Raw genomic sequence first — 27,500 nt, forward strand, 5'->3', positions numbered from 1 at the left:
CCTCCCGCTTCGCGGCCGCTTTACGCTGCTTGGTAAGCAGCACACCGACACCAAACATCACCAACCACAGCACGTAGCCGAAGTGGTACACCGAGCTGTAGTAATGCCAGATTTTGTCTACCGTTAGCAGCAGAAACGCGATGCCCATGTACGAGAAAGCGAAAAACTTGGAAATCCAGCACAATACGTTGAACACCGTTCGGCGGGTACCGGTTGCATCGTTCACAAACAGCTTAACATAGATGTCCTCGATCGGCAGATAGAAAGGTGCGGCGCAGATGCAGAAGTAGTAACCACCGTAGACACCATGCCAGAGTGCGGAAATACCGAGCGTAGCTAGTGTGCGATATTTTTTGCTCGGGAAGCGCTTGTACACGTACATGGCCATCCAGTACTGAACGCACATGTTCCAGTATTTCATCGCTTCACGGAACGTCCAGCAGCGCTCCGTATTGATGACGTCGATGTTACGTACTGCTTCAAAGTTGTACTCCAACCCTTCCAGTGATGCCGGAACCGGGGTTTCCTTCGTCGGTCCGTGTCCTGGTTTGCTAGCGAAGGACACCGGATACGCCCCGAAACCGGCCATCGTGCAAACGCACTCACTCAACAGGATTCCCGTGTAGATGCGCATACGAAAGATGAAGAACGTGGGCCAAACATACCACAGCCGGTAGATAAACGAGTGCTCCAAGTAGAACTCGTCGCTGGTGGCGTACTGTAGAGGAGGGATTGGAAAGTACAAGCGGATTAGTAGTAAATGGAGCGGATAAATTGTACCGCGGGATTAGCATTGCCGGGTCTTCGTAGATTACCTGGAGGGGCCACACGTAGGATACGAGCAGAAATAGACTGGCGTAAAGAGGGATAACCTTTAGCCTTTCCAACGTAGCCGCAACGCAGTTGGCGCGCCCACTGTACGGTAAATAGATCGCATCGAGGTACGTTTTGTAGGTAATGTACGGTCCGGTTAGTACACCGACATAGTTGAAGCTGTAGTGGAAGATGTTTAGCATATCGAGCTGCAAGAGTGTCTGATCGATATCCTTCGGTGGCTCTCCTGTGCCAGCGGCGGCCAGTTGACGGCGGGTATGGGCAGCGTTGACCTCAAACGCCAGTCCCACTAGCTTCAGGGTGAGTATCATCTGGATCATGTTCGTGTGACCGGGAGGCGATTCATACCCTAGCAACGCTAGCGCACGGAAAAAGCAAAGGTAACCGAACATGAAACCAAAGCACGCTAGATGACAAACTCTACAAGGGGGGAAAGATAAGCGAGCAAGAAATAAGATAGACCAGCATTATCATCAATTCGTTATCGCTTTCCGAGCAAGAAAGGGTTGGTATCAAACGAACGAGACGACTTACTTGCGACTAGCATAGATTATCAGCAGTGCACTGACGAGATAACAGAAGAGCATGTGCAGCATGTGGAATCCGCTTACCGACAGCACCACCAGAAACCCGAAACCGGTTCCGATGAGTTTCTTTTCCTGCGGGTTGGTCAACTTTCGGTAGTACTGGCCGAATCCGATACACGTGCCCAGTAGCACCAGATAGATGATATCGTCCTTCATCTTTCGACCGCAGCAATTAACAAACCGACTGAAGGACTAGTGCAACAGTTAATTACTTTGTGCAAGAAATTACAACACACTTTTCACGTCGTGTCTCAGCGCAACAAATTGAACAACGAGCAACTTTTTTACGTGCATCTGCTCAGGGTCGTTAAACGAACTGAGCAAGGTAAACGACCGCTGCGAACACCGAACACCTGCCGAGTAACGATTAACGAGTTTTGGACTGGATCTGACCACCGTTTTCGACAGTTTGTAGGCCAGGAATGCCTACTTTTGCAATGAGAACGATGGCGAGAGTTGCATATGATTTGAAATTACGTCCGCCCAAATTTGTTAAGAATTTCACACTTTACTGCGGAAAACTCGTGTTCGACTCGCCTTCGTCGTTTCAAACTTCAACCACGAAAATGAAGAAGATGAAGAGGAAGAAGAGAGGAAACAAAACAAACGGAGGACCATTTTCCCAGTTAACACTCGAATCCCGGTCGAAAAAGTGACGGCTCACGTCGTCTCGTTTTCTCCGCCCAGTCATCGTTTTGTTATCTCTTTCGCGGGTTGGAAAAACCTTAATCAGTGGTTATTGTGGTCCCTGTGACGCCCGATGAGGTTCAGAGTTGGTGTTGCTACCCAACCCATTGCCAGAAAGATATGCAACCGGGTCTCTTAAGAGACCCGCCGGCAGAACAATTTCGGGTCTCATAAACATTAAGAGACCCGGTTGCATACATTTTACAATAGGGCATACCGCACGCGCTATCTCACTCACTCACGCACTGCTCATTGGGCTCTTTCGCGGGTTGGAAAAACCTCGATTAGTTGTTATTGTGGTCCTTGTGTCGCTCGAAGAGGCTCAGAGTTGGCGTTGCTAGCTTGATGGCGAAAACCATGGCAATACTTTTCTTGTACTCCCGAATCACTCCCATACTAAATATTTTCTTGCTCCCTTCCAGCACGCCCGCTGCTGTGTGCTTGTTTTTCGTGTTTTCCGTGTAGCAGGCGGCGGTGGACGGCACGCGAGAGGCAAGCAAACGGCGACCAGCTTCGTGGAGTCTTCGACCAGTGATTTTTGCTTCTTTTGTGGCAATTTTGCAACGTCTGCAAGCGTCGTGGCCGTCGCGAACAACGGTGTGTGGCTTTTTTGCAGTGTTTCTAACATTGTGATTCGTGTCTGTCCCGTGCAGTGAATGGGGTGAAAAGCCAGTGGAACGAACGAAAAGGTTTGTATTTCCTTCTTCATCTCATATTCGCGTGGGGTGGGCGACCGAGGCCAAATTTGCTTCAGCATCTGGCCGCGTTTATCGCAACCGGAAGGGCACCCCCAGCCAAGAAGAGAGTGTCGACAGCGCGGAATGTCGTGATCAAGCGATTATCTATCGCCAACCAGAATCTGTGTGCGACGCGTCTAGAATGCGAAATCCCGTGTACCCCTCGTTCGCGATTCGCCAGTGAGAAAGAAGTGAAGAATGCAAAAGACCCGCAGCGAAAATGGTGTGAAACAAGGCGGTCAGTACAGTTTGGTGAAAGGTGAGAAGTTTAGCGAAAGCCACCGAAAGAGAAATGAGCAAGAGCAGGCTGGAAAATGTTGATGATGCTAACCATCCAGCAGCCACCGCGCGAACGGAGAGCTTCAGAAATTAAACGTGGAAGAAAGCAGCAAAAGAAAGCAAGTGGAGTTGTGCGTGCGTGCGTGCGTTTGCGCCACGCGAGCACGAAAGATGAAGCTGGAGAAAATGCCGTGAAGTGTGCAGAAGAAGAGTCGCCAAACAACAATCCGGGATAACGGGACGGACGGGCGCCTTGTTCGCTGCTGCCGCTGCTGCTGCTGCGATTCAAGCGATATGGAAATGGAGGAGGCAAAGCAGGCGACGTTGTCGCTTACAACATCTAGCAACCGGTTGCCGCTGCAAACAGCGATTCCTTTCCTGGATCCTTCCTGGTTGGCAGTGGCATCACGGGGGCGCGTCCTCTGCCGCTGCACTGTGTGTTGGTGTACCTCAAAAGAACCATCCGCGCCACCCCTCCCCCCACCCGTTCGAAAATTTTATGTTTGATTTCGGTGGCCTCTGTTGCCGGGTTGCTGCTCCGACACGATCGCGATCTTTTGTAGGTCCCGTTTTGAGCACTTTTCGGCCAGTCATCATCATCAACGGAGAAGCATCGAACCTGAACGAAACCCACCAACACTCCATTGGCCGCCTACGGCATCATCATCATTATCATCTGTTTCTTCTGGCAATGCCCAGTTGGTACGCACCGTCCGAACCTCCGTTAGACCGTAATATGTTTTCCCCGAGGAACGAGAACTGTTAGCGATCGATCATCGGCCACTGGAGCGAAGCTGGCCCGACAAGGGATAGTAGGGGGGGAGGCATCATCAGCAGTCGCCATCACCGCCGCAGCATCAACATATGTCGAACCCGGATCCGGGTCCATGGGACCATGGGTCCGCTTACCGAGCCGGCGATTCCGAGAGGAAGCAACAGATTGCCGACGTTCGAGCGGTTTCCTCGGGAGTATTCAGAGTTCAGATATGGGATACAATGTGCTACTTGAGTCTAGAATCAGCTTAATGGGAATTGCAGTGTTCCAGAAGCACCGTACGCGACGACGAGGACACCTCTAATCTTTCCGTTTTTTTGCTGGCAAAAACCCGTCGTCGTCGTCGCGACAACGACGAGATGCTTCCAGTGTGGATTAACGCGCGCGCGCGCACGGGGACAAACAAAAAACATTCATTAAAGACAAACCCCCATGAGCCTCGACATCGTCGTCATTGGCGAATGTCCCCGGAACCACTACCATCAGCGTGTATAAAGTATGACGCAAAATGGTCACGATCCCAGCCAGGCGAGCCAGGGAGGGAGATTGTCTGGCACGAACAGCAAAAACACCCAGCCAAAGCAGGCGGTGGCAGCTGAGTGTGTGCATCGCCAGCTGAGTAGCACAACAAAATATGGGGGGCAGCGCACAAAATAAAATGGCCATCCCATGACGAGGGACGCCGATGATTGCGCGGTATGGCCTTCGCCTGATTATGAAATATGTGGGTTCCAAGTCGATTGATGGTGCGGGTGACTTCCTGATTAGTCGTCCCACGAATCCCTTATTGGGGAGAGGGAAGGTGGTGCTGGATTTGGACGTAGGATATTCAAATGTCATCCTGCAGCTGCGGTGTCAGTCCCGGACATGGATTGAATCTCATTTTGTTCGCCGAAATGAGAGAGGTGTTCTTGTTGGTTCTGGATCAATTTTGACTGGAGCCTTGTCGCTAATAGAATTCATCCAGGCGATGCCTTTCAGCAGATCCAAGCAAACTTCTTAGATTCGATTAATTCGACCAAAACCACCTAAATACCGGTATTATTTTAGATAATTGTAGTCATTGCTTTCCTTGAAGTCTACGACTAGTTTGTAGCGCATGCCGAGCCTTCCGCGAGGCTTTTCTATTGTGGGTTGGATCCGTTAGTAATCATCAATGCATTGGCTCTACGCCGGAAGACGCGATGCCGATTGTGGCGCAATTTCACGCCCAACACACACGCACAGACAAACAAAAAACGTAACCGATTTCCATCACGATCACATAATAACGCACCAGCCAACCCCCTCTTTTCGGTCGATCGTCGGTTTGGTACCGTGGATGATGATGATGATGATGCTGATGCTAATGATGATCGGTTAAGGGGCGTTGTGTGTGTGTAGCGGTAGTTTGTGCGGAGATAAGGCGAGAAAAAAGAGCAGACAGCCTCTCCACACGCGAAGAAAGCGAAGCCATCGGACTGAAAGCCAAGACCTCGGTGCGACAGACAGGCAGACAGGCGAACAACAACGGCAAGGGGCCTGCGTACGTTATAAAACATCTTTCGCTACTTTCTCCTGGCGTGCGCGTTGCCTGGCGGCGGCTGCAGCGAAGAGATGTGTGGCGCTCCGGTAGCGGCCGTAGTAGTCGAGCCGAGTGTCCCGGGACTTGAGAGATGTCGATTTCGAAGTTGGCGTTTCGTATGGGGGGAGATTCGTTGGATCTCGCCGTGGATGCGCTACGAATCATAACTTTTCGGGTGTTCATGTTCAGCTGCCCTGAAGGCCCCAGCGGTCCATTTTAAAGTCTTGGCGATGGCAAAGCCTACTGCTGTTGCTGCTGGTTGCGGTGGTTGCTGCAGGCTACGGGATTGGATGTTGATGTTATGTGAATACGAGAGCGAGCAGTGGTGGTGGTGGTGGTTCGCTGGATGCCTTCTCTGGTATGCCATCAATCTCGCATTTCGGCAGCAGCAGCAACAGCAGCCTACACGGTTCCACGTGAAGCTGTACCGTGTGTTTGCATTAACTTACGAAGTAAAATTCGGTGAAAATTATACCCGACTCATTCCCCTACCTTCACTGACCTATAGTCGGGAGCGGTGTCGTGGTAAGGAGGTGGATTTGAGGCAACATCTGCAACAACCACGCGCTAAGCAGAGAGCCAGAGAGAATCTAAAGCGAATATGGAAACGCATGATCGCGTGACAGCATGTTATGCTAGCTGAAGAAAGGCCCGGGACGTCGTTACTTGATGAACCAAGATGCTAGGGAAAGAGTCGCTTTTCTCACTCTTTCTTCAGCACCATAGTGTTCTTCAGAATGCATATCTCACCTCTGTGACCTCTGTCTGTCGGAGAATTTACCATCACAGCATTATGCTACAATGAGTGCAACACAGCCATCCCGAGCAAGAGAAGTAATAATTTAAATCCATTTGGTTCAATTTAGCTGGATGGCGATTTTGTCGTTGCATCGTTGTGGCCAACTCCCGTTTCCGAGGGGATCTATCTGTTGTGCGAGAGCTGTCCAGCGCCAGTTTGGTTGCCGCACCCAGACTACTCGATTGTATGGCTGGCGGAATGATGAGTGAAAGATGCCGCTCCCTGCATCCGTAATCGCTTTTCACAAACAGTAGGCCATGAGTTTGCGGAAAATGTTATTCATTTCCGTGTCCTCCGTGTCGAGACTATGGGACGGTTGGTGGGGTGGCACCCAGGTTATCTGCTAGGATGTGTTGATGGACGGTTATGAAGTATGGAAACGAGACGTGACACCAACAATGTTTCGAACGGTCACCTGCCAATGAACTCTGGGACTAATGAAATACCTTTTCATACCTCTTTCTCTTTTTCTCTTTTTAGCCCTCTCAGCAGGAAGGGGATGCACGAACGGCGGCATTCTCGCTCGGGCACTGCCTTGCCAACCATCAGCTGAAACAAGAACTGCACGACGACACGACCCAGCGCAGCAGCAGCAACGTGACTGTAGGAAATTGCACCTTCTTGGCGTGGCCTGGCGCTCATAAACCTAACAAAAAGCCCCTCACTCACTGCACATCGGCAAGGACCCGTTAGAGAGGCAGACCAGACCAGCATTGGAACGCTTAATGGTTCGTTCAGCCGACCGCTGGCGAACCCGTCCGGAATTCGATTTGTATTAACCTTCAGCGGTGGTGGTGCTGGTGCTGGTGCTGGGTGGTGATTGCAACTGCAATCGCGCCAACACCAGCAGCAGAGAGCAGAGAGTCGTGGTGGTTTCGTGCCGACCTTTGTGGGAACGACGGGGTCGCGGACAACTATCCGGCGATCGAATCGAAACCTGTTCTCTCGATGCATATCATTTACCGTTCTCGCGCAACCTCACTATCCCGCCCGCCACCCAAACCACAATCCGGTGTGTTCTGTATGTTGAACGTGTGTGAACAAAGTGGGAAGTGGTGTGTGTCCCTTGAACTGCTGGAGTGTATGAGAAGGAGTGTAAATGATTCCGTTTTTCGCCTAGTGTTTTATCGTATTTCTCATCTTTTATTGTAGGTCAGTTAATGCCGGGAGTGAACATCATTGAATCTCTGAAGTTGTGTTCTCTGAAAGTTCGATCGAAATTGAGTGCCCTGGACAAGTGCAACAAGTGTATCGCGCCATAATGCAGTACCCGCATGATGGGGTTCTACTGCGGGATGATGGTCCCGCGTCTCTAATGCCATCGGAAACCGTTTCGATGTCGGGAATGGGCGTTGTTAACCACCAGCAACAGCAGCAGCACAATCGACACACTGTCGGCGGTCGTCCTGATAGCTCGGCTGCGACGACGCTAACCATTGCCACAGCCTGCTACTACTAACCTGCTCACCTGAAAGAGTGCGTCCGTGTGCTTGTGTCGTTGCATGTGCAGTGTCTGTGTATGTGTGTGTGTATGTGTATTTGTGCAAAGTGCATTTCCTTGCTGGAAGAGTGAGTGAGATTGGAAAGCAAGCATCTCGAGACGCTCAGGAAAGGGCTCCGCCTCGGGTGTCGGTAAAAAGGAGGAAGTTTTCTAAAAATAATTGCTGATAAATGACCGATAGAAAATTGCCAATTAGCAACGCCAGCTACAAGTAGCGGAGGAAGCAGTGTGCAGCACAGGTGCGCAGAGTCGATACAGTGTAGTGAATTTGTTGTGTGGTTGCGTTGACCATCGGTTTCCAGCTGCTGCTGCTCCTCTAGAGCTCCTCTCAACTACCGTCTGTCTCCGGCCGTGTCACACGCCAAAAGGCGGTGGTGCCCATTCCATTCAAGTGCTGCACGGCGACAACAGAACGTCCGGCAAAAGCCGTTCCGGTCACCCCTGTCCGGGTAACCATACTATCCGATTCAGGTTCGCGGCATTCCCGTGAGTGCGCAGCGCTGGCGAGTGTCAATAGCAATAGTGTCGTCGTAGGTGGCGGGAGCGGGGTTGTTGGTGGTGGTAGTGGAGGTGCAGTTGGTACCACTGCCGCCGCAGCCTCCGCAGCAGGTACGGCCAACAGTTGCGGCAATCATGCTGCTGCTGTTGCCGCTGCCGCTGCGGGCACGATCCACAACAGCAACAAGCAGCCTCAACAGCAGCAACAACAACATATGGCGCATCGACTGAAGCATACTAACTCGGTAAGTCAGACGCTGGCAGGCTGGAGGTCAGATGGGATATAGGGGTAAAGTACACACCCTGTGTGTACGTTAGGAAGCATGGTTTTCGTGCGTGTTTGCACGGAATGCACCCCCGGCCGTACGGGAGTGTGGATTGAACTTAGGATCGCTCTGCACGGTGCGTTGACCATCACATGGCTACATTGAAAGCTGTTTTCATTTGGTTCGCATTCGTCTCGTGGACGCGTTTCGAAGCGAAGAGGAGTGACCGCCTCTGGGGGCTTGTCAGGTTGATTGATTTGGGGTTTGGCGTCGTTTGTGTTATGCTATACGGAGCATCAGCAATATGAACTGCCCGAAGAGTTGTTTAATCAATCGTAGTTGGCGCTCCCCTGTTGTAAAACATCAATTACAACAAAGCAAGCCATGTATAGTCGACTCAATTTGAAGCTATGAAACCAGGTTACGTGGTTTAACTAGAATTGTAAAATGTGTAAAATGAAATTTACCGAGTCTTAAATTATTAGAAAAAAAAAACTCTATTCAGTTTGTATTCTTTCGTCTTTCATGCATGCAACAATATTGAATCTAACAATAAAACGAGCTATAAAATTGCGCCACATTAAATTGCAAGTACTAATTGGATTATTTAAAAAAAAATTAGCTCCCGTTCTTTCGCCATCAACTGTCACCGTTGAATCAACGCCATGATGGCGCTATTGATGCCGACCCCGTACGCTTCGTCCTTACGGCACACGAAGCTCACGCTATTCGTGCCAGCTTTCGGTCCATAAAATCGATTTTTATGGTGTTTCACAAAATGGCTTAATTTGTCTTCTAGTTTTTTTTATCCCACACCTTTCACCGTGTACCGCATGTACCGGTCTTCTGTGTCTACCGATGAAAGCAAAAAGAGTTGCCCACCTTCTCCCGCAGCCGCCGGTATATGAGCATCATCATCATGAGCTGTGAAACGGAAATCGTTTTCTCGGTACGACTGCTCGCTTCACCGGTGATAATGTTTCAATCGGCAGTCATATCCGCGCCACAAACCACCACCGATGGCGTCGTGTCTCGAACCGAACGAACCGTGGTGGGTTGGTCTGACGATCGCAGTAACCATGCCCGGAGTGCGTTTCGATTTTACAAACTTTCTCTCCCAAAACAAACCTACCGTAACCTTCGGATTGGGTGGAAAGTCCGTCAGTCGCGCTGCCCTGTTCCGGACCGTCGTTCGAGCTAACTAGAAGTGAGTCCCCAGCGACAGTGGCGGCGGTTTTAGCGACAGGAAGAAACTTAACGACACACGTCACGGCGCGGCGGTGTGGGTGCATAATGCTAATCTTGTTACGCTGCACTTCATCAGCCAATTGGAAAACCGCACCTTTTTTTTACGAAGCTCGAAACACGAGGATGGCCATTTTGGCGGCTGTATTACGGTCTGGTTGTTTGCGCTTTGTTTGCGTCGCCAGTGTGCAGCGTGTCGTCTTCGTCATCGAAACCGCATCGACCGCAGTCTGGCAAGTAGTAGGCGGACGGGGCGGATAGACTGAGCTGTTCGCTCCATCTTCCGCTCGCAAACAACCCAAACAGGAGGGGGGAAGGTGGCGGTTCGGTTACGCTCGGTGGATAAACTTGCTGGCTCATGCCGCCTGCTAGATATGCTCGTCCAGCTGCCGCCACACAACCGCAAATGCACGCAACAAGTGGCGCGTACCAGCAGCAGCCGTCAGCAGGCGTGGCGATTGTGCCGATTAACATCCCGAGGCTGATCGCAATCGCGACGCGTCCGCGCGCTACTTCACTGTTCTCTCTGCGCTCTGATGGGGGGGGGGGGGTGAGGGCACCGCATTCGCAAATTGATTATCAAACTACTATCATACTGACGGCTGGTGAAATGTTGGGGCTTAATGAAGGCAAAAATTATCTTTGGATAATATCGTTGATCAATGGTGGTTTTGGGGGGGGGGGGGGGGGAGAGGGGAGGTTGTGTAATGTATGCGCTATATGGACGCGCGTAATAGGAGTGGCCCCCAGGGGGTAGATAATGAACCGCGACCGCGGATAATTTCGCCCCAAAATAGCTGATCTGTTACACTATCCCTACACCGAAGCGTGTACCCAATAACTTCAATCTCGCTTGTGTGATATCAATTTAAATGCTTGATATCAGGAACGTATTTTCGAAAATTATCGATTTTCATAACACAAGTGTATGTTTGTGTGCCATTCTATGATCCATCTTATCTTATCATTTATTGATGTTGATGTTTGAAAACATATACTATACTTATTCGCAGTAGCAATTGTTCCGCAGCTTGTTAGCTCTTTGGAATACGTCTAGATGTCTAGTTGGTCTCCATGCAACCGTTATTTATGGCTATTATTATTGTTATCATTTCATCAAGAGCTCCGTTTGAAACATTTAGTTTGTGCATCGTGGACATGCTCTGCTGATTAGAACAAACAACACATGCTTTCGTCCATCATATACTGTATTGTGTTAAGTATATTTCATTACACTCCTTATTTACAGGCGGTTTTCCGTAACCCATATTTCATTGGCGGAAACATTGAGCGCATAGAAAATAAACAGTTTGCCATCGTTTGAACATCGAAATGGTCGTAGTTTTCGTCTAGTGGTTTCTGAAGTCCATCTAGCGTAACGTCAAATCGTTTGGAAAAGATAATTTTTGAGAATCTAATATCAGATAAAATGATAAAACAGATCATTAATGACAAGAAATCGTGGATTTTTATAACAAAGCATAGAAGGGTAGAAGATCGATTTGAAATATGTTCACTTGAAAGTTAAACTCAGGCTAAAGAAAACTATTTCAAATTGATGCAATTGCGCCACTCAGGCGCAAGCTTTCCGCGTTCTGCCGTCCATCTGTCCAGCGTACACCATCCAGTTCCGATCCCTGGCGATACATGAGCGCATCGGACTCAACCCGGACGGTCACGTGCCAGGCCAGCGCAGATGCTGCTTTCCAGTTTACTTCAATTGAAGCACAACACAATCTATTTGAATTCTCCACGCTCCACGCGGCGGCACCATCATCGCCTAGTGTCCAATCGTCGTAAACCATGTTGCGGAGTGTTCTGCGGCATCTGCGGTCCTAGTAGCTACGGCCAGACCGGACCAGGCCCCCCACAATCGAATTGATTGTGAGCTTGAAGACAGACACACTCTCCGCCCTTGCACAACGGAGCTCCAGCAGTAGTCCGTCTGCCCGTGGCCGATTGACATCAGGTGCCCCAAATTGCTCGGCAATCTCCCTTTGATTGATGTAAACGCCATTTCCTTTTATAACCCTGAAACCCCCACGGGAGAGAATAGTTTGATTTATTGCTTAGCCGAGCAAGAACTGGCCACAAGCAAGAATCTTGCCTGCGTCTTGGCGTTTGTTAGAAAGTTACTCGACCGACCACGGGTTTTGGTCGATTTAGCGCTCACATGCCGCCAGCAGCGCCACATGCGACGGAGGCACACCAACGTATGGCCGTGGATGATGTGCGGTCTCAAGCGATGCAGCGTAGGAACCGACGACTGGTAGCATCTGGCGCAAAGACGACTACGATGGAATCCTAAATAGCATTCTTTACGATCTCGCTTCTCGTGTGCGCCATGTTATGTGTCCCCTTTTGTGTGGCTCATCATCTCGCGGAGACGCTTCGTATTGTAAACGCATTGTAGTCGTTTGCAGACCGACTGTACCGGAGATGTTGCGCTGCTGATGAGAGCACAAAGGGCGAGAGAAGCAAATATGCTGATTCGCAACAAATCCTTGTATTCAGAGATAGAGACGGAAAGAGAGAAAAAGAGAGAGATAGAGCGACTGCTTTCATTGTCATGGCACGGTGGGATGGGATGTCGGACCTTATTATGATTTCCACAAAGCAGCCACCACCCAGCAGGCAAAAGAAGATACTGTCCGTCAGGTTCCTTATCTCCTACGCAAGGACACGCTGCTCCAGTGTCACGTATTGTGTGTTGCTCATGTGTGTGGCTTCTTATAAATAACGCACCTCGCCGGGATGCTGGAATGTCGCCGATCGGCGCACATAGTTGTGCTGGAATAGCTTTGCAAAAGTAATTAGTACCGCCGCTACACCGCTACGATACCAATACGATTTGTTCGCTTGATCAGTAATCGATGCGTCCTTGTGTATCGAAAGGGGTTTTAGGCATCAGTTCAGGTAGATTGAAGTCCAGAGCGATTAAAAAGGCGGACAAAGCGGGACAAGCTCGCCTTCTCGTCGTAAACGTTGCTGCCGTCGCGTATCGTATCGTATCGTATCGAGTGGGAGAGAGGATGATGTGGGCTGCCGCCTTAATGCTGCCTTGTGCCGCCATTTGTCGAGGTGATTCAACGAGAAGGAAGAGGGGAAACCCTTCACGGCGATCCTCTTAGCTTAGGCCCATTAGCGAGCGAGCGAGCGAGCGAAAAAAACGTGAGCTCTCGGCTAATGTCCATAATTTATGACAACCGACGACGGTCGCTGGATGGACACCATCACCTCGTCTCCAAGCTCTTCGCACCGTGAGTCAACAAACAATCTCGTTCATCGCTCGATCCACCTCTTCCTCCTCCGCCTCCGGGGCCTTTTTGGACCCCGTTGATCCGTTACTTTCCAAATCAAAGCGTTCAAGTAATTATTTAACTTCAAAGTGTGTGACGCGATGCGAAGGTTTTGCTGTAGAAATATGGGGGAAAGTGTTTTATGTGCTGCTGTTGTTTGCTTTCTTGTGCAGCAATATTAATCGGAGGTTGGAGCGTGCGGCCCCCCGATCGCCAATCCCATGGGTTTCTTAATGCGTTACATGTGTTTGAGAAGCGCGCAATGACGAGAAGCGCGATTTATGTTGCTGCAGCTGCACGGTTGAGATTGTACTTACGCTGCTGACACTACAATGATTGTGTACGGCTGGAAAATAGCTGAAACAATAAAATAGACACCGCACAAATTGTGAATACCACCGAGTGAGCAGCTCAGGAAGTGGGGAAGGAAATACACATACCCTGTGTTGTGTTGTGTTGTACTGTTGGAAGGAAGTGGCGTCGCGATCGCGACACACTCTCACTTTGGCGCCTCATCGTAATGACTTTCATTCGATTCACGCGGTCCCGGGGTGGGTCTCGCGGGCGGGCATTCATTGCGTGCCCGATGTATGTATGTATCTGCCATCTACACGACGACGCCTCGTATGGCGCTCGTTACATGCACGCAGTTTTGATTCGAGCTACAATTTTCCTTCTTTCCGATTGTGTAACGGCTACGCAGTTTGCAAATCACTTCCCAATTGTCAGACGGCGGCGGGATGGTAGGGGCCGGGGATGGGGGCTGGAGTTTCTTTTGCACCCAACTACACGATTATGTTGCACACCGAGTGGGTGGGTTCGGATTGCATCATCGGAAATACGATTCCCCAGTGCACGCTTTTCACTGGGGTGTCTGCGCGCACCTACCACCCCAAGATCGATCGTGTGATTCGTGATCGAGGAACTTGGCTTGGGGTGGTGTCAGACAAGTTTAGACAATCCCCAGTGGTGGTTGGGTGGGGGTGGGTGGATAACACCGATGGGTTATACGATGAATGGAGATAAAGTATGCTGTTTCGCTTATTTGCTACAGCATGCATTAAATGCATCGTGTGATCTTCGGGGTTGCACTTTGTCATTTGAATGCGAGAAATACTTCTTTTTTTGTCTATTTTTACATTTTTGTGTTGTCTTTTTATGTTATGTTTGGCATTACATTTTAGTTTGAATGTCTCTTTCCATCTAGATGCGTTTTTATCTTTCAACCATTTTCTCTCCGCACATTTCCGCTTTTAAGGAAAAGAAATTCAATTTTCTCACAATTTCCTGCTTATAGAATTTCGAAAATATCATCCCAAAATCTATCTCAAAATGTTTCTGAACAAGCATTAGCATTTGAGTTTGAACTCTGCACACGAACTTATTTAAATCCATTTTGCTTTTTATATTACACAAACGAGTATAATCGTTTAAGTTGCTCATCGAGACTTCTTTCAGCGGCACAATTTGTTGATGTTTATCGTTTTTATTCCTACCTCCAACGCTCTTACACACTAACTCTAATACTCTGACGCACACATAACCAACTCTAACCTTGTTAACTAATATCAACTCTTTAACTAACTAACTCTCGTGCATCCACCGCCTCCCTTATATATATGATCCCGTTGCTAACCATTCTTCAAACAATGGTAGCTTCGATCAACTGCATCTTCAACACAATTTCAAGATAACTGGAGATTGGAATTATTTCTACAAGTATTTTGAACTTATTTTGACTGATACACATGCAGAAACGAATTCCTTTCAGCATTGTCATTCTTGAGATAGAAAATATTATGCTCATTAGATCCGCATTATACACCATACATTTTTTCTTTCATTTATGTTCTGTTGTTTTTAACTTAAATTTAACATTTACATCAATCGATGTTTACATGAATGATTTATTAGTGCAATTTTTATGTGACCTAATTTCTCAGTTCATTTTTGCATAAAGATGCTACTTCATTTCCGATTGCTATGTCATTTTAAAATCTTTGAATTTGAAATGGTTGAAGCTTACTTTTAACTTTGTTTAATCTAGTTTCATAATGTTATTAATTAGATTTTAAAAATTACAATTGTTGTATGAATCTAGTTTTCAAAATATGTTTTGCTTTTGGTTTTCTCAATATGTCTTGCTCAAATGAACTATTCTTTGAGCTTCTTTGACGATCAGCACTTATCATATGAGCATGTTTTTTAATCATTTGTCTTATGAAACAATAATATTATTTTTGGGTAAATTAAATACCATTCTAATTAACATTAAATTTATAAATTCCAACGAATGCCAATAAAAAAAATGCCGTGTCAATCAAATTAGCCGCACCACATCAGCCAGAGCGGATTCATCAACTTTCGCTCTTCAAAGAGATGTCCGCCAGCGAAGAAAATGTGTCTTTAAACATGGGTGTGGCACACAAGAGCGTCGATGTGCGAGCTGCTTCTTCCCCGCCGGATGCCACCGGGTATGCTGGGAGCTTGTGCTTTATGCTCGGAGTTTTCTTCCACCCAGCATTCACAGAGTGACACGCATCTCGCTCGGTGGCGGACGACGACGACGGGGCTGCTAGAGGGATGGGAGTATCGTTGATTACCGTAAACCCATCGTATGCGTACCGGGCGAATGTGGGTGGGGGGGGGGGGGGGGGGTGATGACCATCAGCAGCACGGTCATTATGATTATTGGTGTAACCCTGTGTCGATGATGATTCTGTCGTCGACAACGTTGTCCAACGTACGACACATGTTCCTCCAACGAGCCTCCCGGTGGTGGTCTCTTCTCAATTTATGTGCGTTGCCAGCGCGTGCGGCCGGCCGGACCGATAGCCTTTGATTATACTACTTGTTGTTGGTATGTGCTCCCTCTCCCGCGCTTCCCCTTGGCGCTCGTTTGCTGCTGCGTGTGTGTCGATGAATAAAACATTAAAATAATGTGTGTGCACAGTGGCATCCATCCAGCCAATGAGGGATAGCTCTGCTGGCCAACCAGAGATCCAACCCATTCAGCGGAGAAGACGCAAGAGGAGTAGGGTGGTATCACGGCATTTTAATAAGCCTCGTCGTGGTGTAGTGGCCTAGTAATAGCCTCCGGTCGGGGTCCGCTCGCTGGTTGTCCTCTTCCGCATGTTTCATGTGGTCGTCAGAGTCGATAGAAGAAGGTGGTGGCCACCTTTCAATGGACTGATAGGTGGTGGTGATCCAGCTGTGCTGTGGTGAGAGGAAGGAACACAACGGCGCATTCCAGGTTAATGTAGTTTGGTAAAGAATCCGGGGGGGCGGAGGACTCCCGGCCGGACAATCACGGCCAGTGGCACATCAAACTACATACCGAGACCACCGCATCGCCACCTCGAGTTCGATCGATGCCTAGGCCTCGGGAGGTGATGGTGGTGCTCTGTGTATAGTCTGTGGAGGTGGCGGGGGTGTGGGTGATTTCTCTCGGTTTTAACTCGTTCAACTCGTCGTCGTCGTCGTCACCCATCATCGAGCACCCGGTGCTGGTGGCGGTGTCCATTCCGGAAGCATTCAGCATAGTTGTGAGAACGATGTCATCGCAAAAAAGAGGGACGGAGAGTGGAGGGTGGTGTGATGATTGGACACTTCCTTTAGCTCTCCAGCGAAAAAAAAAAAAAAACAACACGATGGGCGACATATTACCTCTTCCTGGCATGCCACACTGCCTAGCCCCCTGGCCCAGGACCTGGCCCCAGGAGGAGTTGGTGGTGACCTCTGTGTCTGCGCGCATAAAGTGGGGGACGGCAAAAGCAATTTGTATCCCCCTCTCCATTTTGTGTGTGTTTCGATTCGATTCGTTTGTTCCATTTCATATGTTTGACATCGTTTATGCTGCTGCACCCGCTGGTTGTTGTTGTAGTCGGTTTCTTTCTCTTTCATACTCTTCGCTCTTTCATTCACTCTTATTCATTATATCGCTTAAAGAGGGCAAAGCACATCATCATCAGGTGGCATGGAACGTTTGGCCACAACCACCACCCTCTGTATGTGGTACTCAGCATCATCCTCCCTCTGGATTGTATGTTCGCTTGAGCTGCTACGGCCCCAATACACAGAGAGATAGAGAGAGAGAAGAGGGTATGTAGTTCAGTGGAACACTTGCCTTCATTAGATATTGAACTCTTGCCTCTGGTGATGATGAATGCAGCTTGTGGGGTTTTGTGCTGCGCCCTAGCGACGGGCCCGGCATGCACATGCCTCACGTTTTGCACTTTCTTCTATTCCAACCATCATCTCGGTCGCCCGGTTACCGGCTGCATCGAAACGGGAACAGGTGAAAGCCCTCAGCCCCGAAGGAACCCTCCATCGATCGTCAGGCAGAAGGCGGGATACCGTTGGTCCCGAGGCGTTGCTCGGTGCAAGGTGCATCCGCGACCCGTTTTAAATATGAAAGAATTATTTCCGGTTGCATCGGAGGTGTGCGACAAGGCGGGACTACCATTTTGTTTTGTCGTTTTGCTACCCAAAAAACCACAAACGTTCATGTTAATAACTTTGCGTGTTACCTCACTGACGGGTGTGCTTCGTCCTTCTAAACCACAAAGTTATGGTAATTAATTGCAACCCATCATTCTTTTTTTCGCTTGTTATGATGAATTGTTGTTTTATTAAAATGTATTCTTACTTCAGCTTTGTATGGTCTTGGTTTATTCTCAACAAACTGATCTTTTCGCTTTGGATTCCTTTGCTTTATATATTACCCAGCATAGCAACCCAAAGTGAACTATGATGCCACAATAACACTATACAACAATATACAGCAAGTTTGAATGTAAAACTTAATTTCTTGTTAGTAGTTCTCGTTGAATTTAGATCTGGAGCTCTAGGCATACAACACGTTGCATATTTTCGTCATTAAACCAACTTCTGGTTCGTTTTTAATTATTGCATTGTACAGCATACTCAATAAAAAACTGATGCTATGTGTAGCTCTATCATATTCTGATTGAACAAATCGAGATCAAGGGTTTCTAATGGAAAAGGACTGCTTTGTCAGGAAATGTCCCTCATAGGAAAGCATCAATCAAGGTTTATGCTCAATTTAACATTCGATTTTCCCTCAAAATCCATCAACATTGAACCTTCTTTCCTGGCATAAAACCCTTCAACGATCTAAATTATGTTAAAAATACATGCAGCTCGTTTTAAAATCGGTATTGCGTTTTTTAAAATAACTCTTTACATTATTCCAAATGATGTTGAGTATTAAGTTCCGTAGAATTGCGTATTTCAATTGTAACATGCTAAATGAATCGTAGAAATTGTTTCAACTCTGCAGCTGGTTTTTATTAATTTTGAAAAGGTTTTGCTAATATGTATCAAAATTTGATATTTTGAACATATCTTATTCCTTGGAAAACATATCTTATTTCTTTCCAATTAAAAATGAACCAATTTTTATGTATTATTTGAAAAATATGTAAAACCACGCTGCTGTCGCTGCTGTTCTTGTTTCGCAGAGTGTAATCTCCATGATGAGTCACTTCATCGGTATGGGACGGTTTTTATGTATTTTTAATGCAGCCCCATGCTCATAAAACATTATTGCTGCCCCGAGCAAACCATCCACATATTGCACTCCCGATAGGATGGACCAATATCAGGCTGTCGTCGTATCCGAGACCGGCCCTCTCGAAGCACCGTGCCTGCTTCTCGTTTGTTCGTCCATTGCTCATTTTTGGATATTGAACCAACTTTACCGTCGACCCTCCTCTTGAACGCCCGGTTGTACCGAAAGTCGAATAAACTCCACTTGTTCGACGATGCTGCTCTTGTCCGCTAGTCCCGCTCAAGAGGAGGATCCACGCGTACCTACCACGAGGTTCCATCGTGCGCGAGAAACGCGTTGTGTTTGCCATTCGCATACAAACGTATGCACGGAATCTCCGGGGAGAGACAAAAACACTACCGACCGTCTAGTGCTCTGCTGCTGCTGCTGCTGCCGGTAAACCTCGTTGCTCATCGAGACGCTCAATCGAGACACTCGACAAAGGCACAATAGGGACACCACCACCACCGGTTCTCCACCATTTGCGTCTCCAGTGGCGCTCGCAACGCTTCTCGCATTGTTGTTAATGGCGTATAAATTTGTTTCTCCGGTAGGCAGAAGAAAAACCTGCAAGAAAAAGAGCCAAGGGAACAAATAGAGTTGCTTTGGCCTCTTGGCCTGGTCGGCCGAACTCTCGGAGGTCGCACGTTCCACAAAGTGTGCCTAGCGAGTGAGGGAAAGACGGAAAAGTACCACCGAAACATCGGAAGACGATGACTTTACCACTCAACCCCGGGAGCTAAGCAGCTGTTGTAGTACCAGCGGCAGCGCCAGCGCCCCAGCAGCAGGCACGCAGCCAACCAGTTGTCACAGTAGTTTCAATTGCATCAAGTGGTGGCCAATTGAGTGGCATGTGCCTTCACCCTCGGTATATTCCTCATTTCCAAACACTTCAGACCCTGGCAGTCGGTTTCGGTACCGGCAACTGTAGCTGTAGCTGCAAGAAGAAATGAAGGAGAAAACGGCGTCTGGCTGGTTGGATTGAAAGCCGAATGCCGCGGCTGCTCGAAGATAGATGGTCTTTCGAGCGTGTGAAGATCAGCTTCTGGTCACGGAATTGAGTTGAGCACTTTGTTTTGTGGCTCTTCTCTCAACACAGAGAGATAAACAGAGGGAGAGAGAGAGAAAGAGACACCAACGGGTAAAAAGAAAGCAATAAAATGATCATTTGCTTATCGCAGAACATTTTCTCACACCCGGCCTGCCCTCTCCTGGCCGTTGGCATGCGAGTGGACATCGACGAGACGAGCAAGTGGTGGCCTCCATCATCATTCATTTGACACTTTTTGGAACCAGTTTTGGAAATCCACCAAACCCGTTCCAATACGTGATTTAAAGAAAATGTAACCAAAGGAAAATGGGCACACCGTTACAACGGCGACAAGAACAGCAAAAGAGTTTTCCCTCTTTTCCATGTTATGATTACGGAGCCAAACGGAGCGGCAGTCGAGTGTTTTTCTTGTGTTCGAGCGTACGATGGAATCGCTACTTTATCGAAGCTTTTAATGTATGCACGTATGTGCCTATGTTCGGGGCGAACGGTCGAGTGGTTGATTTTTCCTCGCTTCCTTGCAAAGGGCCCTGGGCCTCGGCTGCTCTCGGGACACGCACGCATGCATGCCCCACAGCAGCGCACCAGCAGACTGAAGTGGCCGAACGAACCGAACGTTGATGATAATGACGCGTGCTGGTGGAAAACCTGTGCCTTCCAGTATCTGCTCTCTGCAAGAGATACTGTGGCCGGCGGTTCGTCAAGAAAGACGGAAAAAGAGCAGCAAAAGCAGCGGCCACGGTGGTAGTAACAACGTATGGAGCATTCCTGACTTTTCAAGATAAGGCTACGCGCACCGTCCGCTCGTGCGCATACACACGGGGTCCGCCTGCCGTCGTATGCCTCGAGAGTATTGTGAAGTGGTCAGGCTTTATGATGAGCTCTCGCGTGCTCTAATGATCTTTGGCTTTCTCCTCCTTCCATCGCGCACCCGAATCGCTTTGTCGAACTCCGAAAGATAGCTCGTTGACGTCAGATTGCTTCACCAGAATACGTCACGTTCCCGGTGTGTGTGTGGCAAGCTGGCTGGTGGAAACCAAGCGGCAAAGGCTCAAGGTTTTAATGTTGTGCATTAATTTCAAACCCTCCTCGCCACGCAACATGGAATGAAATGGACGAGCTGTTATGATTTATTCGACGGTTCTGGCGAGAGGATACGGCGCTTTATGTGGATATGACTCATCTTGCGGCTTGATTGTTTTGTGGATAATGAGAAATTTCAAATGTAAATTAAAATACGATGGAATGAAAGGGCGGCTATTTTTCTTTGGAGTTCCTGCAAAGGTTCACCTAATCATAGAAAGCAGTATAAGCCACGCTGTAGGCGAATCCCTGTTTCTATTGCCCACCATGCAGAGCTGTTAAAATGCAAACGTCACGAAGCGAAGTAGGCATGTTACTTCTTACATGCAAGTGTCATCCGATTAACAGCAAATGGTCCAGCATTTAACCAGTGTCGTTCCACGGTCCGAGTCGAACTGCGTGGAAACAAGAAAAGTAATTAGTAATCGCGACTAGAGCGCTTCCGTGGCGGATTGTCCGTGATTGACAACCCAATTAGATCGTCGTCCTACGTGTACGGTGGCAACGGTCGAAACACATAAGATAGACGCATCTTACGGATTCATTGTCCCCTAAAACCATAGTTCGGTTAGAGACGAGAAGCAGTATCCATCGATTGGGAAGTTGATCAATATTAGATGTCGAGCGTTATCGAACCGGGTTTGTTTCGTTCATCGTTTCGAAGCTGCTGTCTCTTCCGCATCCATAATCTCAAACACAGTGGGATAGACCGCTTCGTTGGTTTTCTATTTTTAAAAGAAGCCACACTTCAAAGGGCGCTCCCTCTCTGGATCGATGCGGGGAACTTTTCATTACCGCACAGTTGCCCGCCTTTGGTCAGCTTACTGAGCTGACGATTCCCTCCAGTGTTTGGCTTTCTCGCATGCCCATGACGATCGTGTTAGAGGATATGCCCAGGAAACCGTCTTTTCGAGGCAGCATATTTCGAATGTTGGACAAGTTCGTTTTGTGTCGTTTTGTGGCATGGATAGCCAATTTTGTGGAAGAAAAATATATCTATATATTTGTGATCATTGATAAAGATTCGTTTTTTGTTGAAACACTCGCTTGTGTTGTGTAACCATACCTAAAGGACCCTCCCTCATAATCGGTCTGCGTGTGATGTACTTCAATCGTTCCGGTTTTCACAAACATATTTCATTCATGGTTTCGTTCCCTCATACATCTTCCTGATCCGTTCCTCTTTCCTGATAGTTTTGTTTGTTTATTGTTAATTAAACACACACTACAGCAGAAAATCCAACCCCCTCTGGCTTGTATAGCATTATCATGTTGTCATTTCGTGGGCATTAGTAATGGCAACCCCTGCCAACACTGGTATGCGACGCTTTGGCTTAGCTGGCTGGCTTATCTACATGATCTTCATCGAATCGTTGCGGTTGGCAAAAGATGCTGCCACTAAAGCAGATCAGCAGAGCAGTTGTGTGCAGGACCGGAACCCATGGTACGTACACGCTCTCTTGGTGACGAGAGCGCAAAATGTTGGCTGTCAGCGAAAAGTCAGAAACCATGGAACCGGCAACAAATCCTTAAGTGTCGTATCGTACGAGCATAACCCCGCGTTTGTTTAGCCCTAAAAATGCTGATCTTTCGCTTTTCTAATGATCTGGCAAAATGGCTTTTGTAAATAGAGTCTCTATCTTACGAACGCTAGCTTCCTTCAATTGGCGTACACGCGCCCGCGTGTGCCACATTAGGCTTTTGGTTGGCGGTGCAGCATGTGATGCGTTGCGGCGTGTGTGTGGTACTCGAATTCAGTTTGTGCAATGTCTTTTGGCTTTGGGAGTCTTTCATTAGAAAGCCTCTTAAGTGGATGTGTGCCTTGCTAACCTAGGAATACGAGTAAACGGTTCCGTCCGCTCTGTTTGTAGAGATAATCATTAGTTTGTCACAAAAACGGAAACTGAGCAGCCTATACTTTACTATCAAGAGTTTGTGTTTGTGTGTGTGTTGTGTTGTGCTGCTTCTTATCAAAAATCCCCTAGCGCTCAGTACGACGCCCTATTACTCGTTCGCTAGCTGGCCGGGTTTTTTTAGTACAGAGAGCAAACTTATACGTTAGATCTGTTTGATATTATCTTTTGGTTCGGCTTTTAAATGCATCCAGAAGGAATGGTTTTTGGTTAATTATTAGGTGGAATAGACATTTCCTCGTCTCTCTCTCTCTCGCATTTAGAAGCTGCACCAATCTCACAAGAGTTAAACTAACAACCAAATTCGTTCATTTGCCTGTCTTAAGCAGTATCCTCCTATCTTAAAAGCACTTCATACTCAATTCTTTCCTGTTTTCAATGCTGATACATTAAATGCAATTAACGTGGTTTCATCCTTAAAGGAAGAATCCCCTGCAAAACGGTTAGATTCTTCACCTGCCCCCTGCCCTGTCATCCCTCTAATAGCTACTGCTTAGTATAGACTAGTTTTCTTCATAATACGTAGGAACTCCTCCTGATTCACCTCCCCGTCCCCGTCACGATCGGCTTCATCGATCATCTCCTGCAGTTCCTCATCGGTCAAATTTTCACCCAGTTCCTTTGCCACTCGCTTCAGGTTCTTGAAGGAAATGGTGCCCGTTTCATCGTCATCGAACAACCGGAACGCCTTCAGTATCTCCTCCTTCGAGTCCTTCTCCGCCATCTTGACCGTCATCAGTTGCAGGAAGTCATCGAACGAGATTTTGCCCGAACCATCCTTATCGATCTCAGCAATCATCTTTTTGATTTCCTCCTTTTTCGGTTCGAACCCGAGCGCCCGGATGGCCACCTTCAGTTCCTTCGTGTCGATCATGCCCGTGCCTTCGGAGTCGAACAGATCGAACGCCTCCTTGATGTCCTGGCGTTGCTCATCGGACAGCTCGAACTTGGGTCCGGACTTTTTACGTCCACCAGCTCCAGCGCCCGTGACGGCGCCTCCTGTGCCGGCCGTTACTCCCGTTTTGCTGCTGGACTTTGTTCCAGTGGAGACCGACACGGATCCGGATGCCTAGCAAAAGAGAGCGAATCAGAGAGAAACTTGATTAAAGGTCAAACTTTTCTGGCGTTTGTTGGCCTTGACCAAAAAACGAAGCTTGATGCGGGGGTAGCGCAGCGAGATGTGATGGATTATTGTGATAGTTATGTTAACATTTTCTTTTCGAGTACAATCCCCCACCACCCCACCCTACCTTCTTACCATTTTGAGAAAGAAAATAGATGTTTTTTCGGGTTGTTGATACACGCACGGGGGAGCTACGGCGAACAGCGTGAGGTGAACGCTGCAAGGAACCGTTCTCGGAACACGACTGTTCTCGTTTCTAGTTGAATCCTGCGCTGCTGGCGGCGTCTGCTGCTGTTTGTTATGTGTCGAGCCCAACTCCCAGCACACTTTAGTTGCCTTAGTTTCGGCGCTCGATGGCCGGTTGCTGTGGAGATATTATGCGTTGCTATAGGAGGAAAGCTTGACTCTTTTATAATCGGGCAACCGAGGTGTCGCTGCTTGTTTGCTGTCAGGGGCAACGCACTAATGCTTTGCGTCTTTACGCTTGACGGCTCAATTTACCAAAGAACGCTGGTGGGAGGCTATGTCGGAGAAGATTTTCCTTGTTCGTCGGGGGTCTTTTATGATGCTCCGGGGATAATCCTCGCGGTAATCAGCAACACCAAAGGCACACGATGGTCGACGGTGCCAGGAACATCGCAGAACTGTGTGCAGGAACTGGAATATGCTACCGTGGAACCATCAACAGATGGAACCGGATCCGGGAGCACTCGTTTTATCGATCCACAGCAGACACCACAGAAGTGTAACCAGCTGTTATGTTTGCTTTGCTGTGGGATGCGTCTGATGGTATCGATCTGGGGGATGCGATGTGCATGCGATAGATAGTTCTGTCCGGCGCACTGATTTTCATGAAAACGAACCAGCAACACCCGCCAAGAATAGGATGATTGAAGCGATCCAACTATTTTACAGCAATAACACACTGGAGCACTTAAGGAAACCAACTTTGGGGAATCGTGTTTCGGCCAGGAGGGCGTTTTTGTAGGAGAGAACTGCGGCAGCTGCTGGCAAAAATGTGTTCGAAGGCGCAAGCTGTTTATTATCCTCCTGGAAATCGTTCCGTGGATCTGAGCACAGTTTTCCACGGGTTTTCCGCTTTCTCGGCCTACTTTTCCAGAGGGAATGACTTTGGGAGTTGGAAATGACTCTAATTTGCTCTGAAATCGCACGAAACTGTTCCAAAATTTAAGGATTTTGTTCGAAGAAGCACAAGAACAGAGAAGAAGAGAGTAAAATCCTCTATAAAACGAAATAAGCGAAATCTAGAGTTAAAAAACGAAACGATGAGCGGAAAAAACGATAAAATGAGCGCCGATACTCACTGGTGAGTAACAGTGAGCAATAAGTGAGCCAAAAGAGCGCTGTTTCGAGTTCATCCTTTTATGGCGAAATCGCGCAGGATTTTTTAAATATTTTTTTATAACGGTTAACTGCTCCAAGTTATCAGCTTTTCAGCAAAAAATCCGAGAAAAATCCCATTTTCCGAGCATTTTCTTTCGTTACGCTACGCCGAGTGTGAGTTATTGAGTTCCTTCCGCATTTTTCTCGCCAAAAATTTTGTTTCGAATGAATTTTTGGCTTAATTTAAAAGTCTTTTCTGGAATTTAATTGAAAAATATGCGATTTTATTCCATTTTGTTTCGAAGCATGTTGGTTGTTTATTCGTTGTACACTACTATTGATCCAACTAGAAACGCTATTCCAACTCTCGGATCATCATTCGCGAGTAACTCAATCCATGATAGTTGTTATTGAAAAAATGCCAATGCATTGATTTACGATCGATTGCATTCATGTATCGCCCGTTTAAATTCATTTGAGCACAACCCCAAGCCGCGTACCACCCTGCACCTTCGCGTTCCTGTGCACAATGTAGGACGGGCCAAGCATCATTATCCCGATCTTTGGTTGAGAACTTGTCACCCTTACCATAAGACATTGCATCACCTGCAGTTCCATTATATTTTCCGATATCCTTCAATTTGTATTTGTCACTCTCACTACCTATTTCGAATGCATCATACCGCGCGTATTTGTATGTTCCATTAAAGTCTTTTAATTCAACAATCAGTTCGTGCTTACGGCCTCTTGTTATCTGGTGGAGCTTCTCAAGACCCAACCAGAACTCTTTGTTCAAATCCCCAAATCCGTCACGAAACTCATTCCAGCCGCGGTAAAAGTCCAGTGATCCGTCGAAACGGTACTGAAACACGATCCATCCACCACCGAAAGATTTTTGTTCGCAATACACTTCGAATGGTTCACTACCACTTTTCACACGAAGCAGATATGTTCCACCAGGCATGTACAATGGCACCTTTTTGCACGAAGATAACGTAGTTTGACTGTATTGCTTATGAAGCACATGTTCGATGTCTTGATCGAGTTTACGCAGAACCACATTGATATTTTCCTGATTTTGATTATTAACCTGGCTTAAGTTGAGCGCGGCTTCATGTTCGAGTTTCTGAATCGCCGCGAACAGTTCCTTATTGTTCTTAGTTTGGCTGGATCGATGATCCTGGATGTTGTCGTGAAGCTTGCTAAAATTATCCGCAAATTGATTTTCCAATTTAAGAAGCACGGCGATAATTTCTTTTTCACTTTTCTCTTGTATCTCTCGATGTTCTTTGAAGGCTGCGACTATATCCCCTTGAGCAGATCGATGTTCCCGGGCATTGTCGTGATACTTGTTTAAATCAACCGCCACTCTCTTTTCCAGTGCATGCAGCTCCACAAGCATTTCGCTTTGGCTCGTATTCTGGCTGGATCGAAATTCGTGAAACTCTGCAACCAACTGTTGTTGTATGGTGCGATGTTCTTGGATCTTGTCATCAACCTTCTGCAGGATTTTGATTTCTGTCTTTTGCATCTTGTCTTCCATACTCTTCAGATTGTCTTCCACTCTTTGCAGCTTGCTCGATATAATATCGAATTTTGTTAACAGTAACTCGAGTCCAAAACCCATGGTGTTATACATTGTACGATTCACTTCTTCGCGACCGCTTGTACTTACACATAAAGCAGTGAAAACCGCAAGCCAACAGAAGCTGAGCTTCATTTTTGGAACGCAAAAAAATGATTCCACTGCAGGGCCTCTGAACTGTTGGGATGGTCAATTTATACTGATTCGTTTTGTGTACCACCCCTCTGATTCCTGTAGGATCGGAGCGATCGAGAGCAAACATGGGTTGAGTGACAATCATAACAATTGCGGACTTTCCATTTGGTAAGCCATACGGCCATATGAGTCAATCACCATATGCTCGCGCTTGGATTATCAAATCATAATTATGAGTCACCGTAAACCACATGAAACAATGACTTGAGAACGATTCCTATGGCAAATCATTCAACCGCACAAAAACACGCGTAATAATAAGCTTCCTGCCAAAAGGTTTTTTCGTTTTATAAGGTGCCTATCAATCCAATGCTCGAATGCACTGGAGGATGCTGCAAATGCCTTCGCGACCTTCACTTATCATGTTCGATGCTTGTGCTCGTTGCTGGCAAACTCATTGAACATCTAAGTAAACCGTGAAATGAAATAAAGAAAAGAAATTTATCAACTAACATTTTGAAAACTTTGGGATTTATTGATTGTCGAAAGACGTGTGTTCGGAAGGGAAAGAAGAAGGAATCCTGAGAAAAGTGTGTCAGATCATATAATGGGGGATAATGACC

At 47.5% G+C, this 27,500-nt stretch overlaps 3 protein-coding genes across 10 annotated transcripts in view; 1 reads left to right on the top strand and 2 right to left on the bottom strand.

The window, feature by feature from the left end:
- LOC125960170 (lysophospholipid acyltransferase 7) overlaps positions 1–1,953 on the bottom strand; it is a 2,238-nt gene extending 285 nt beyond the window's left edge. Inside the window, exons 1-3 of the mRNA XM_049693404.1 lie at positions 1,369–1,953; positions 816–1,254; positions 1–718 (exon numbers count right to left, since the gene is read on the bottom strand). The exon at positions 1–718 is cut by the window's left edge and continues 285 nt beyond it. Coding sequence (XP_049549361.1) covers positions 1–718; positions 816–1,254; positions 1,369–1,577 — 1,366 coding nt within the window. The 5' untranslated portion in view covers positions 1,578–1,953. The remainder of the gene's footprint in view (positions 719–815; positions 1,255–1,368) is intronic.
- A 620-nt stretch (positions 1,954–2,573) lies between these two features.
- LOC125960157 (rap guanine nucleotide exchange factor 2) overlaps positions 2,574–27,500 on the top strand; it is a 35,301-nt gene continuing 10,374 nt past the window's right edge. For 3 of the 8 annotated variants that reach the window (XM_049693384.1, XM_049693376.1, XM_049693383.1), the window contains exons 1-3: positions 2,580–2,797; positions 6,743–6,990; positions 7,415–8,506. In XM_049693384.1, coding sequence (XP_049549341.1) covers positions 8,477–8,506 — 30 coding nt within the window. In that variant the 5' untranslated portion in view covers positions 2,580–2,797; positions 6,743–6,990; positions 7,415–8,476. Of the gene's footprint in view, positions 2,798–3,795; positions 3,827–6,335; positions 6,991–7,414; positions 8,507–27,500 lie in introns of those variants that run through there. The other 5 variants (XM_049693377.1, XM_049693382.1, XM_049693380.1 and 2 more) reach the window with 5 other exon arrangements.
- Positions 21,737–25,108, bottom strand: LOC125960185 (uncharacterized). The gene is made up of 3 exons (XM_049693425.1): positions 24,315–25,108; positions 23,949–24,177; positions 21,737–23,759 (listed from the first exon to the last, which is right to left on the bottom strand). The coding sequence occupies exons 2-3, from the start codon at positions 23,949–23,951 to the stop codon at positions 23,184–23,186; spliced, it is 579 nt and encodes a 192-aa protein (XP_049549382.1). The 5' UTR covers positions 23,952–24,177; positions 24,315–25,108; the 3' UTR covers positions 21,737–23,183.

The sequence above is a fragment of the Anopheles darlingi genome, chromosome 2, assembly GCF_943734745.1.
Source record: "Anopheles darlingi chromosome 2, idAnoDarlMG_H_01, whole genome shotgun sequence".
Classification (NCBI taxonomy): Eukaryota; Metazoa; Arthropoda; class Insecta; order Diptera; family Culicidae; genus Anopheles; species Anopheles darlingi.